The following is a 12132-nucleotide window of genomic DNA, read 5'->3' on the forward strand; positions in this document are numbered from 1 at the left end:
CGCTGCATGGTTTTGGCAGTGTGATCAGTAACTAACACCAAGACACACACTTGCATAAGCACATGCCTTGTGTGTATCCACTGTAAATCCCACCTGCTTCCACCATTGGATCCGTGTGTTTTTGTAGATGCCCTCTACGCAGAGCTTGAGGCTTCAGATGTATTGGATGTCACTCTCGAGGCCACATCTAAAGGGCATTACTGAATGTCTCTGATTTAGCAGTCGACCACACTCTTGTGTATTCATTTGGGATAAAACGCCCCTGCAAATACAGTACAGCTGTGCTGTTCTATCAGATAACATGTAGCTTAAAGAGAAAAGCTTAATCATGCACTAAAATCAACAGCCTTTGTTACATTGTTCTGAGTGTGTTTTCATGCCACGTATCTATGTGACTCACAAGATATATGGCTTAAACTTGCTACAGAGCATGGTGTGTTTTGTCTTTGTATTTTTATCCTCCAACACTACTCAGTTGATGCACAACTGGAATGCATGAAAATGAACTGGAGGGACTCCCCATTGTCACCACAGCCTGACATCCCTCCCTTCATAAACAAGAGCATTTGATCCTGCCATGTATCCCGGTACGTGCTACTGACAGATGGCTATCTCTGCAGTAGAGTGTGCATTTTATTTAAAAACCACCGTGACGCAGGTCCCCTTAGACCCGACCTGAAATGGGCTCCTGCATGCAGCGTTGTAGGCAGCAGCGTGAGACTAAGGAGTCGTTGAAAACGTGAACCTGAGATCTTATCTGAGGCTTCTTGCCAAGGTGGATCAGTTGGCAAAAAATCACACGCAGGGTCTCAGCGAGAGTTGACTCCATGTAAACTCCATGGAGCAGGGAATGCTCACCGGCCACCCAACTTGTTTGTTGATCCACTCACTTGTTTGCGTGAAAAGCAGCGTTTCATGTTTCATCTGTAGCGAAATGCTAGGTGATGAATGTGCTATGCTGAAATTGGTTGTTTGTCACTATCATTCATTTTATAGCTTTTTGTATAATTATTTGCATGAGCAACCCTCACTTTCCAAAGATGGACATCTCAGATCAAATAGTTGCTTGTATATATGTGTTAGTTTCCATGGCTTTAATGGAGAACAAACCAAAAGTTAGAAATTGGAAAAGGAATTGAACACCTCTGGGAGGCAACATGAGCTCCTTTTTATTGCTTCAAGATGGCCGAAGCCTTCAGTGGGAGAAGTAACAAGTCTAACATTGTGAATGTACAGATTTAGGAGCGTGATTTAGGAGAGCTGCCACTCATAGACGCATAGCAGACTGCACCACAGCATGTGCACGCTATTCCTCATCCATCGTTAGTGTTACATAAAGTCACATGAATGTTTTGTTTTTCCTCTTTTTGTGCATCAAAACAATCAACAACATGGAAAATGATGCCAGGCTATTGTGTAGCACAAACCACATTCAGCACAGTTTTATAATCTCTAGAAGATGAAATTGCTTCAAGTTGGTTGTGATCAGCCAACAGAGTCATCAGTCTTGTTTACTGTCAGGCCCACATTGTGAAACGTATTGTTTTGTGTAGACCTCAGTTCAGGTCTTTGTGAGAAGTTCCCATTTTTTTTCTCTTTGTGATGAACAATCAGTGTAAACAGCTGCATACAGCGCATATGCTGTATCTGTTTGACTTAAAATGAGATCTAATTAAAGCAGCTATAGTATCACTATTTTAAGATTTACTACAAATCACATCACTGCCTCCTCCTGAGCTCTATGAAGACTTAACTTTGTTTACCTGACTTTACTGTTTGAGTTCACTCTCAGCTCTGATCATCAGTATTTCTGACTAAAAAGCAGCTGTTGTGGGCATGTAAAGCTCCAAAACCTCTGTATTACCTGCTCAGCTGTAAATAGCACACAAAGATAGCAACTATCTGTAATTAGCCATAACAGATTTAATTTTTAGGAGTCTGTGTACAATGAACGATAAAAAGAGGCACACATTCACCAGGTAAACACAGACATAATTCCAAGACAATGCTAGTGTCATTGTGTATCTACTGGATCTGAAAATAAGCTAGCGTTTGCTAACAGGTTCACAGTGTTGCACTTAAATGGCCAGAAAAGTTCAGGGATGGGTAAATTGTAATTTTGTTTAAGATAAGACAAGTTGCAAAGTCATGTTTCTGTTTTTCTGTGTATTTTTCTCCAGGGCCCACCTGGACCCCCAGGACCCCCAGGCCCTCCAGGTGAAAAGGTAGGAAATTTGTTTGTCTTCCTACAAATATACAGTACTGCCATTGGTTAGTAGCGTTGTTTGATGAAAATCAAAAGGTGCTTTTCTGTAAAAACAACGCCATTCATACTTGTTGAGTTAGTGACTCTTTTCTCTCTGCCCTTAATTAGGGGGAGCTCGGTTTGCCTGGACCAGCAGGAGTTGATGGAGAGAGGGTATATTTAAAAATTTGGATTTAATTTTTCTATTCTGTTGTTTGTTTGTTTTTTAAAGGAAAGATGTGTTGTGTGTCACTGCTCCACATGATGCTCAGCAGAAGATTTTTTCTTTACCTCCAGGGACCCAAAGGTGACATGGGTGAGGCCGGACCTCCAGGAGACAGAGGGGAAAAGGGGGAGATGGGTCTGTCTGGACCTGCTGTGAGTAGTGGTGTGTTTCTCTGATGTTACAAACAGTAATAAGTTCAAAATCAATTAAAAGTTAATCTTGCTCTTTGTGTGTCAGGGTATGGATGGACACAAAGGGGAAAAAGGCGACTGCAGACTGGATGACAACCTGGTGAGTGTACTGCACAGAGAAACACACTTAAGTTCATTATGAATTAGTGTGGCCTCCTGTGGTAAATTTATTAGTTGTTGTGCATGTTTTAGCCCATTTGTTTTATTGCCGATTTATACTGTTTCTATTCTTCAGACATCCATGAGTTTTAGCCCATCAAACTGGAAGAGTATATAATTGGTTGCCATTATGGAAATTAATAGAAATAAGTCAGATTACATGCAAAGATCTGAAACGCTTTGGACATGATGATATAAAGCATGCATAATTTGATTTGCAAAACCACTGGTATCATCTGTGGTTATGACTTAAATTCTAAATTTACTGTCCTTGTTTGACTCTTTCCATGATGACCAGGTTCAGATGATTTCCCAGCCGGGTCCACCAGGCCCACCTGGCCCACCAGGAGTACCCGGGTCCCCTGGATCCACAGTGAGTGCTTCTATCACTATCACAATCCAGACAGAAACTAGTCCAGTCAAGTTTGTTGTTTGCACCTGTAGTTGTCACACACTCACAGTACACAATGTGTTTCAGGGTCTGCATGGAATGCCTGGTCCAAAGGTAAGACTTCAATGCTGTGCATGTGGTGTTCAGTATTTTATGTGACACCCCCCACCCCCCACCCCCACCCCCACCCCCCCACCCCACCCCCCACACACACACACACACACAAAAATTATTAAATACCTTTCTGTGCCCTGCAATATATAGTAGGAAATATGTTCAACGTGTCCTCCTCTTATGACCCCTGTCCATGTTATTTATTTCCGTTTCTTAAGGAAAACCTAAATTTGGGATTTTGTAGTCTTGTTTGTCACCCACAGCTGTGAGATGTGTCAGATGCTTTATTTTGGTTTTGATAAATACCTGCAGCATCCCACAGCAGCCGAAACAATGGAGGCTTCTTTAAAATTGAAGGTGATGTGTGCATTTACGCACCTGTCAGGACATTTTATTAGGAAGTACCCGTCATTACACACAACAGTATGCATTTCCGTGTTTAAATTGTGTTATGAAACTGGAATTATGGAGGTGAAGGTCAAATAAATCTGGTTCCTCCCTAATGTCTGACTGAAGAGTACAACTTTGTGTGTCATTTTGCAGGGTGAGCCAGGAGTCGGGATGAGGGGAGAGAAGGGAGAAGCTGGTGCTCCTGGACTCAGAGTAAGTGACAACTGGGCTGTTGTTATTATTGGTGGCAGTACGAGTAGTGTCATTATCATTATTAATATTAATTATTAGTAGTAGTATTAGTAGTGGTGGTCTTATTATTATTATTGTTGTTGTTATTGTTGTTGTTTTTATTATCAATAATAATAATAGTAAGAATAGTAGTAGAAGTGGTAGTAGCATCGTCATTATTATCACTTATTTTTATTAGTAGCAATACTAGTGGTGGTAGTAGTGCTAGCAGTGGTATTATTTTTAGTAGTAGTAGTAGTATCATTGTCAATATTACTATTTTATGATTATGTGGTAGTAATGATAGTATACTTCCTCTGCAGGGGCTGGACGGCCACCACGGCCCTCCTGGGTCTCCAGGGTTAGTGGGTCTTCCAGGTGCCAAAGGAGAAAAAGTAAGAACACGATAACATCCATAAACCTGTTCAGTAATTGTCTTATAGCACTGATTTAAAAATTCACATAAAACTAAAATAACATGTGTAAATGTGTTCATAGGGCAGACCGGGGGAGCCTGGACTAGATGTGAGTTTCTTATTGAAATCTGACAATTTTAAATACACCATTTGAAATTTCCCTGAAGTTTACTCTGGATCCAGTGATAAGTTACCTTGCTGACATGTTTGTGTTTCTATATCAAGGGGTTCCCAGGTCTGATGGGAGAAAAAGGTGACCGAGGGGAACGAGGAGAGAAGGTTAGTCCAGGAAGAGTATTATATTCATGAAAATGAAATTACAATGTCATCCAGGTTTCATACATGTGCATAAAATGCTCATTTAGGACAGGAACGCCAACACTTTGTTTGGCCTGCTTTTGACATGTGATTTTTAAGGACATGAATGGTTTTGTTTGGTCTTTGTGCAGTAATATCTGTGCTATAAATAATAATAATTCTACCACTTTCGGTGTAAACAGGCTGTAGCTGCAGTTTACTCCATTGTTTTATAACTATTGAATGTATTTGCATAACTTCTGTTTTCTTCATGTTCAGGGTGACAGGGGAACAGTAGGGAAAAGAGGTCTAAAGGGCCAGAAGGGAGAACAAGGTCCTCCAGGCCTGGACCAGCCTTGTCCTGTGGTACGTCACCTGTAATGCTGCACATTTGAACTGATTTACTTTTCTCTTACCTTTTAATTTAGAGTCAGTTAGTACTTCTGTGGTCTCTGTTTTACTCTCAGATTTTTTTCTGTCATTTTCTCTGCTTTTCCCTGAGTTTCCTCCTCAGTGTTGTCAATGTGTAACTGATTCTTGCTGACAGGGTTGCGATGAGACTAAAAGTCTGTCTGTGAAGGCAGGGTCCTCTTCCTCTCAAACTCCTCCTCCTCCTTCGGGCCCTGAGGCCCCCTGTCCTGTGGTACAGTATCTTTGCTTCCTTCCTCCATTTTTCTCTCAACATTATTCATGTGCTGCTATTCTCTATTCAAACACTTTATTTCGTTTTTCTGTGTTTTCCATTTCTTTACAACTCTGGTATGCATGTGCTTTCACTCAACAACTCATATGTTCAGTAGGTCCTGTTCGGTGTTCACTATAAAGAGAAGCATTTACAGATAAAAAGCACTAAATGTCTCAGCATTAACATATCTGTATTACCAAGCCAAAAAGCAGACATTTTAATCTGAATCTGTGACAGAGATGGAAGATTAATCCAATATATGTATATATAATAATATATATGCACAGGGGGATAAGGCAGCTATGTGTCCAAACCTAAGTAAAGCATACGCAACTGCTGGCAGGTGCCAATGAAGAGCCAAAACTGGATATTTGCAGTGATGCCATTGAAGAACAACCTTTAATTCTACAAAGGATCTTTCAGTAAGATGTTCAAAACCCCCCCAAACCAAAAATGGTTCCTATAGGCACCATAAATGCCGCTCCAAAGTACTTCAGTAAAAAGATATTCTTCATGGAACCTTGTGCACTTATCTAGTTTTATTTTGATGATAGAACTTCATAACCATTTAAGTAATTTTTAAACAAAAAATTTAATTTAATAAACTAATAAGCCTTTCTAGGTCTTTCTCATTATAACACATTTAATATTTTGTGTTCTGGACTTCTGATGAGACAGAACAACTTTGCAAGATGCCAACTTGGGATGTGGGAAAAATGTGACAAAGCAGCATTTCTCATGTTTTCTGATGTTTGATAAACCAAATAATTAACTGAATTCAAGTTTCTTTTTGTCAGATGCTCATACAGTATCTGCCCCCTGTTCTCAAGGCTGTGCAGTAACAATAAGACAATTTTAAAAGAACAAGTCTTAAAAAAACAATAGAAAATTTGAATTATTGAAAAAATAATCTGCTGACTAATCAATAATGAAAATAATTGTAACTTGCAGCTCTAATTTTACACTATTAACTGGCACTAAACCAAATAACTCCAGTAAAAATATAGAACTCTTAGTACTGGTGTAGAACCATCCCTTAAAGAGGTTTATTAGTGTCAATCTTCTCATCTTTCCCAGAGAGCAGATGAGGGCAAAATGTTTTTAAAAAATCATTTAAATACATTAGAAGTAACTGAGAACTTAGACATATGGACTGTATTAGAGAAATGGGGAATATTGCTGAACCGTAACCTGATTGCAGATCACAGAAAGAAATACATGCATGAGCACAAAAGTTTCCACTTATATGCTCAACAAAACACCATTATCAGCAGTTGATGGTCAAATCTGCAGAACTGTAAGAAGGTGAATGCATGTGACATTTCCAGACTTGTTAACTTTCCACTTGTGTTGTATCCCTGCAGGGACAGGACGGGCTCCCAGTACCAGGCTGTTGGCACAAGGTGAGTGTCACAAAGTCGAGCAGATTTTTAGTATAAAAAGCATTTTGTTTACTAATGAAATTATTACCCATTATAATTTTAAGACAGCAGAGAGCACAGTCAGGGAATACTAACAGACTCAAAGCATACACTGAGATTATTATGCAATTAAATTCATATTTATTGACTCTGATTTGACACAGGGGCATTTTGTAAGTATATTACAGTGTGTGTGGTTGAGCTTGTAATTGCAAAGCATGGATATGTGAAATCAGTAGTTGTTTGCTAATTTTATAAAAAAAATTCAATACTAATCAGTCCTTACTGTTCTTCTTTTGCAGTGATGACTAACCAGCAGCATGGAATCTGTATATAAATCGATTTGGTATATATTGCAGCTGAATACTACGCCACCACTCCAATCCCCCTTTTTCCATTTTTTTAAAATAAATTCCTATTATATAATATATTGAGAATTTGAGGACATTTTTGACTTCTATGAAAACTCTTTTTTTTTTTTTTTTTTTTTAAAAACTCGAGATCCAGTGTTATTGTGAACACAGCCGTGCTTTTGAAGAGACTAAAGTGGCGAACTGGCAGCGGTACTCTTAGTTTGAAGGACGGTCCCGATGCCAGTTGAGGAGTAGAAGAGTGCCTTACTAACAAAGTCTGACTCGTTGCCTGATTGTGATCATGAACAAAGTATGGGAACGACTGTGTACACTCATCCAGTCCTACGGATGGATGGAGGGATGGATGTTTCAGACGGATGGACATATTTCCTTGGCAGATGGAGGAGTGTGTTTGTCAGTACTCTCTTGTCCTCTCTCTGTTTTCTAAAAGGAGGAAATGGCGAGGCAGAAGCTCAAACGCAAGCGTCTCTCTCAGCCTTGAACGGGTGCAGGGCCTGGTGGAGAAAGGACACGTAGACAAGGCAGGAAGCATGAGGGGCAGATTGGCTTTTTTTGGTGAAGCAGAGCTAGCCATGTAATGCCTCTGTGTCAAACTGAACACTCAGATCCTCCGTTGTGGAAACTGTCCAGGAGGGGGTGACAGAGATCACTGCTTTTCCACATTCATCGCCAAAGGGAAGACGTACCTGTTGCTCATGTGTAGCTTGATAACCAGTTGAAGTTATTTGGGAGTCACTGGCACATAAGGAAGGATTTACTGTGCAGATACATTAAACGTGTTGTGGTGATCTCTTCAATGGGTCTTTTTGAAAGGTTTTTGCTAATTAATGCATGATTATAGCAAGACACGGTGTTGTTTATCATCCAACTTGTGGTCCCTCATTGAAACCTCAAACAACTCAGTTTTCACTTACAATATGCAGTCTTTCCATATGAGCAAGTCACTCAGAAATGTCACTAAGTCCACCTTTTCAATGGCTTACATTTGTGACATCGGTGACTTGCGTGTAGTTTTGTATTGTTTTGCTATATTCTGACCTATTTTTCTCCAGTTACATTTTGCATTCCTGTGCATTGCCATGTTTGTGGAAAAAATAAATGATGAAACGTCAAGGCCAGATTTGAAGCTTACAGCATTGACAGTGTTCATGATGAATCTGTGGTTCAGTTGCCAATAACTGATGCATTTTGACTGATCATTATGTTTAGAAGGCATGTTTAATTACTGCTGCCAGATTCTCTGGACAACAGTAGGAGTTCTTGCTGCTGACTTAAATGTGTGTTGTTTGTTTGATATTTTTTTGAATCAATATTAGTCATGGACTGAAGGACTAACGTACTTAAGTATAAGATTTGAATCAAATATATACACGACAGCTGTTTCTTTGGGGTAACTGTTCCTGTTTTATTCAGCAGTACAATTTAGCACAGTGTTAACTGTATGTATAACTGTCCATTATTATGCATTCTGTGTGCGAGCTTTCTTTTAGTTATTGCAAAACAGTTGTATTTCTTGCTATCAGATGACTTTTACTGGTATGTTGTGATTTATCTAATCCATTTTTTTCTCAGATGGAATCATTTCTCGGTGCTTACATGCTTTTATGTGCATGTTTGAAAGCTCTATTCAACGTGCATATGCAAAAAGACACACTTGCAAAGATGCATACTTTTAAAAGAAACTGTAAAACATGGCAAAAAGCAATTGCACTGGCTAGTGCTGATATATCATTAACAATTTTCAAAAATTCTTGGATACATGTATGCAGAATTGAGATTGCATAGGATCATTATGGACAGACAGACATTTACATTAATGGGAACTGATGTTGGAGTTTCTTAGTGGACATTTCTATTCTCCACATTGACATTGGTTGCATTTTTTTGATACAGTATGGATATTATTCAGCAATAATCTTTTTGTAAGGCAGAAAACATATTTGGATTAACAGCTATACACAACTGACTGGAAGTTATGTTCAACATTTTCTGCATTTTTTTCAACATGTAATCTAAATGTTACATTGGTTGATCAACACACAGGCTGCTGAGCATTTCTAATTCCAACAAACATAATATTTGTAAATGTATAAGTTCAGAGTGAATATCAGGTCATTTTATTGATCCTTTGACATTGTAATGTTGCAATTCTCGCATCATGTAAAACCGATTCCCCATCAGTGGGATATTTGTGATGTGAAGAAGGGTTTTGAAAAGTCAGTGCACCGTATATTAAACTTATACAGTATCATTCATTTATGAAAATACAAGTATTCTAATAATTTTATCTCTAAAACTGCAATTTCTAAATGAATTGCATATCATTAAACCCAAACTTATTTGCGAATCAATGTATCGAGTGAGAAATCATGCAGAAAGCAGAACAGTTTGACTCTAAAATACACATTTATAAGCATTATTCATGGAAGCTGATGGTTATCTGTCACGTAGCATTATCATATGTGTTTATTTCTTTTGCAGATTCTATCAGTTTTTTTGTTGTTTTTTTACTGGCTTAATGGAGGGAGTACATGGCACAATGTCTGAATACAGTTTGATGTTTTTAGCAAATCTTATACCACAGTGTTAGCTTGACTTTGTGAGAATGTTTTTTGGTTGTGTATTTGGTTGTAAAAGGTTTAAGCTATTTTTGTAATTACTTGTCTGAATTTGTGTAACATGATATCTGGTCAACTAAACATGTAGACAGAAATAAATCTCTAGCCAACTGGTTCCTTGTCATTAAATCCTAATCATGTACAATAGTTTTGTTTCATTCTTTTAGCATTAATATAACATCAAGTTAGTCTGTAATGAATCTGCGATGAGGCCTTCCTCACACTGCATGCATAAAAAAACTACACAACTGCAGAAGAAATATGTTTGTTATTGTTTGTAAATGTACTGTGCAGCATCCAAGTTGAGAATATGTGTGTCCTATGGTACATCTTTACATGAAGAAGGAAAATTTAAAAATCCAGTACACTTCACTGGAAGGAAACACTGTACATGTGGAATAATGACATGCATTAATCAACACCAGTATTCTACAGTCATAGCAGCTGTTTGAGGATGTATCTTAGCTAAATGGTAACAAAGCTATCCATATTATTACTATGTGGATGTTTTGCTGGTAAAATTCGCCAGGATCAGTATCTTAGTTTAGCATGTTGGTATGTTAATCTTTTTTAATATTCTTTGAAGGGTTTTCCATATGTTTGGATACAAAGAAAAATGATGTACAACATTTGAACTGATGATGGCACAATAGGAGAAAATCACCAAAATAAAATGCATATGTATCCTTACTGATGAGAATGTTAAAGGCTCTAACAGACTGCACAATCTCTAACTTGGAAAGCAACATTTCCTAGTATTTGCATGGTGCCATTCAAATCCTCATATTTCATCCTTTCGATGTAATTTTAGAATGTATGATTATGATGGTGCACTGGTAGCTCAGTTAGTTGAGTGGGCGACCCATAAAGAGGACACATAAAGAGTGGCTATAGTCCCCGACGCAGCAGCCATGGGTTCAAGTCCGACCCACGGGCATTTGCAGCATGTCCCTCGCCCACTCTTCAATTCAATCTTATTTATATAGTGCCAATTACAATTCAAATTGCCCCAAGACGCTTTACAGAACCAACAGAGCAAGCCATAAGGTTGAGAGGGACAGAAGAGGTAGAGGGGGTGGTGGAGGAGGAGAAAAAGAAACGTATAACACACTGGGATACGTGCATGATCAGACTAACTAAATAAATGATACATACAAGTCCAAGCCATCATTGAAACTGAGTCATAGGTTTGCTGTTATGGTGCAAGGCTCTGGCATTCGATATACAGTACTACATAAGTAGCTGGTAGTAAGATGCAGATGACATGTCATCCCCACATTTCAAGTGTCTCTCTCTCTACTGTCCACTATATAAAAAAAAGGCTGAAAAGGCCCAAAAAAAGACTTTAAAAAAAGAATATATGATTATAACTTTCTGTATGTTATTGAAAGTTGCTGTTTGATGAATTGAGATTTTGTTATTCATGCCTCTCCATAATTCTTGAGGAATATTGATTGGTTGTGGAGTTACAGGTACATTTAAGATGGTTCCTATTACTATTTATCTATTCACTATCAAACCATTTTTCTGCTGAAGGTCATTGCAGATGAATGTAATTCTGCAAGTTAAACAGTGTGCTGCTGTCTATTTGAAACTTTTGGAAATGCCCACCTGTTCCCCACACACGTCTCATGACATAGAAGTACAAATAAGTCAGTTTTAGTGTGTCTAGTTGTTCAGATAATTGATTTTTTATTTTTTTAAGTCAACCTCATGGGCTAAGATTCATGGTCAGCATGGATATCTGTACTGAATTATAAACCAATCCATCCCACAGATGTTTGAAAATTTCATCAAAAATGAAAAATGTCAACCTGCTGGTCAGGTAAGAGCAGACATCAGCAGGCTTCATCCTCTGGGGCAACTGAATATTTTCACAAAATTTAACCTAGTAGTTGCTGCCAAAGTTCATTTTACACCAAATTGGGGGATTGAGTCACTAACAGAGAGACGTTGCCTTCCACATCTGCCAGTGTGGCTGAAAGCTGCATTCAGGAATTCAACGTCAACATGTTGCAGACATTAGTGAGAAATGTTGCCTATAATTTCATCTGATGTATTCTGCTGGATGTGGTGATCAGTGACCATCACTTCAGGTTGCTGCTGACCTCTGACCTCCAAATCAAATCAAAAGAGCTTTTGATAACTGATGAATTAACTCCACGTGACTCAATCAAACACCAGCATCTGTGCTTTCAGTGAGGCTACATGATTAAAATGTTACTGTTGACCCGATAAGACCAGATATCTGTGTGTAACCCATTAGACCATAAAGAGTGCTCTTGTTTTTACCAAACAAATGCATCAACATTTTCATAAATCATTTGCATATGTCCTCCATTGTTATAGTTTAGTGTGAGCTCATCTTTCCTGA

General features: G+C 38.4%; 1 protein-coding gene across 1 annotated transcript in view; it reads left to right on the plus strand.

Moving 5' to 3' along the window:
* col23a1a (collagen type XXIII alpha 1 chain a) overlaps nucleotides 1-9871 on the plus strand; it is a 138052-nt gene extending 128181 nt beyond the window's left edge. Inside the window, exons 19-32 of the mRNA XM_023277640.3 lie at nucleotides 2181-2225; nucleotides 2375-2419; nucleotides 2543-2623; nucleotides 2709-2762; nucleotides 3120-3194; nucleotides 3300-3326; nucleotides 3870-3929; nucleotides 4271-4342; nucleotides 4446-4472; nucleotides 4589-4642; nucleotides 4940-5026; nucleotides 5208-5303; nucleotides 6710-6748; nucleotides 7571-9871. Coding sequence (XP_023133408.1) covers nucleotides 2181-2225; nucleotides 2375-2419; nucleotides 2543-2623; nucleotides 2709-2762; nucleotides 3120-3194; nucleotides 3300-3326; nucleotides 3870-3929; nucleotides 4271-4342; nucleotides 4446-4472; nucleotides 4589-4642; nucleotides 4940-5026; nucleotides 5208-5303; nucleotides 6710-6748; nucleotides 7571-7621 — 813 coding nt within the window. The 3' untranslated portion in view covers nucleotides 7622-9871. The remainder of the gene's footprint in view (nucleotides 1-2180; nucleotides 2226-2374; nucleotides 2420-2542; nucleotides 2624-2708; nucleotides 2763-3119; nucleotides 3195-3299; nucleotides 3327-3869; nucleotides 3930-4270; nucleotides 4343-4445; nucleotides 4473-4588; nucleotides 4643-4939; nucleotides 5027-5207; nucleotides 5304-6709; nucleotides 6749-7570) is intronic.
* Nucleotides 9872-12132: the final 2261 nt, after the last annotated feature.

This window comes from Amphiprion ocellaris, chromosome 13 (assembly GCF_022539595.1).
Source record: "Amphiprion ocellaris isolate individual 3 ecotype Okinawa chromosome 13, ASM2253959v1, whole genome shotgun sequence".
In the NCBI taxonomy this organism is placed as follows: domain Eukaryota; kingdom Metazoa; phylum Chordata; class Actinopteri; family Pomacentridae; genus Amphiprion; species Amphiprion ocellaris.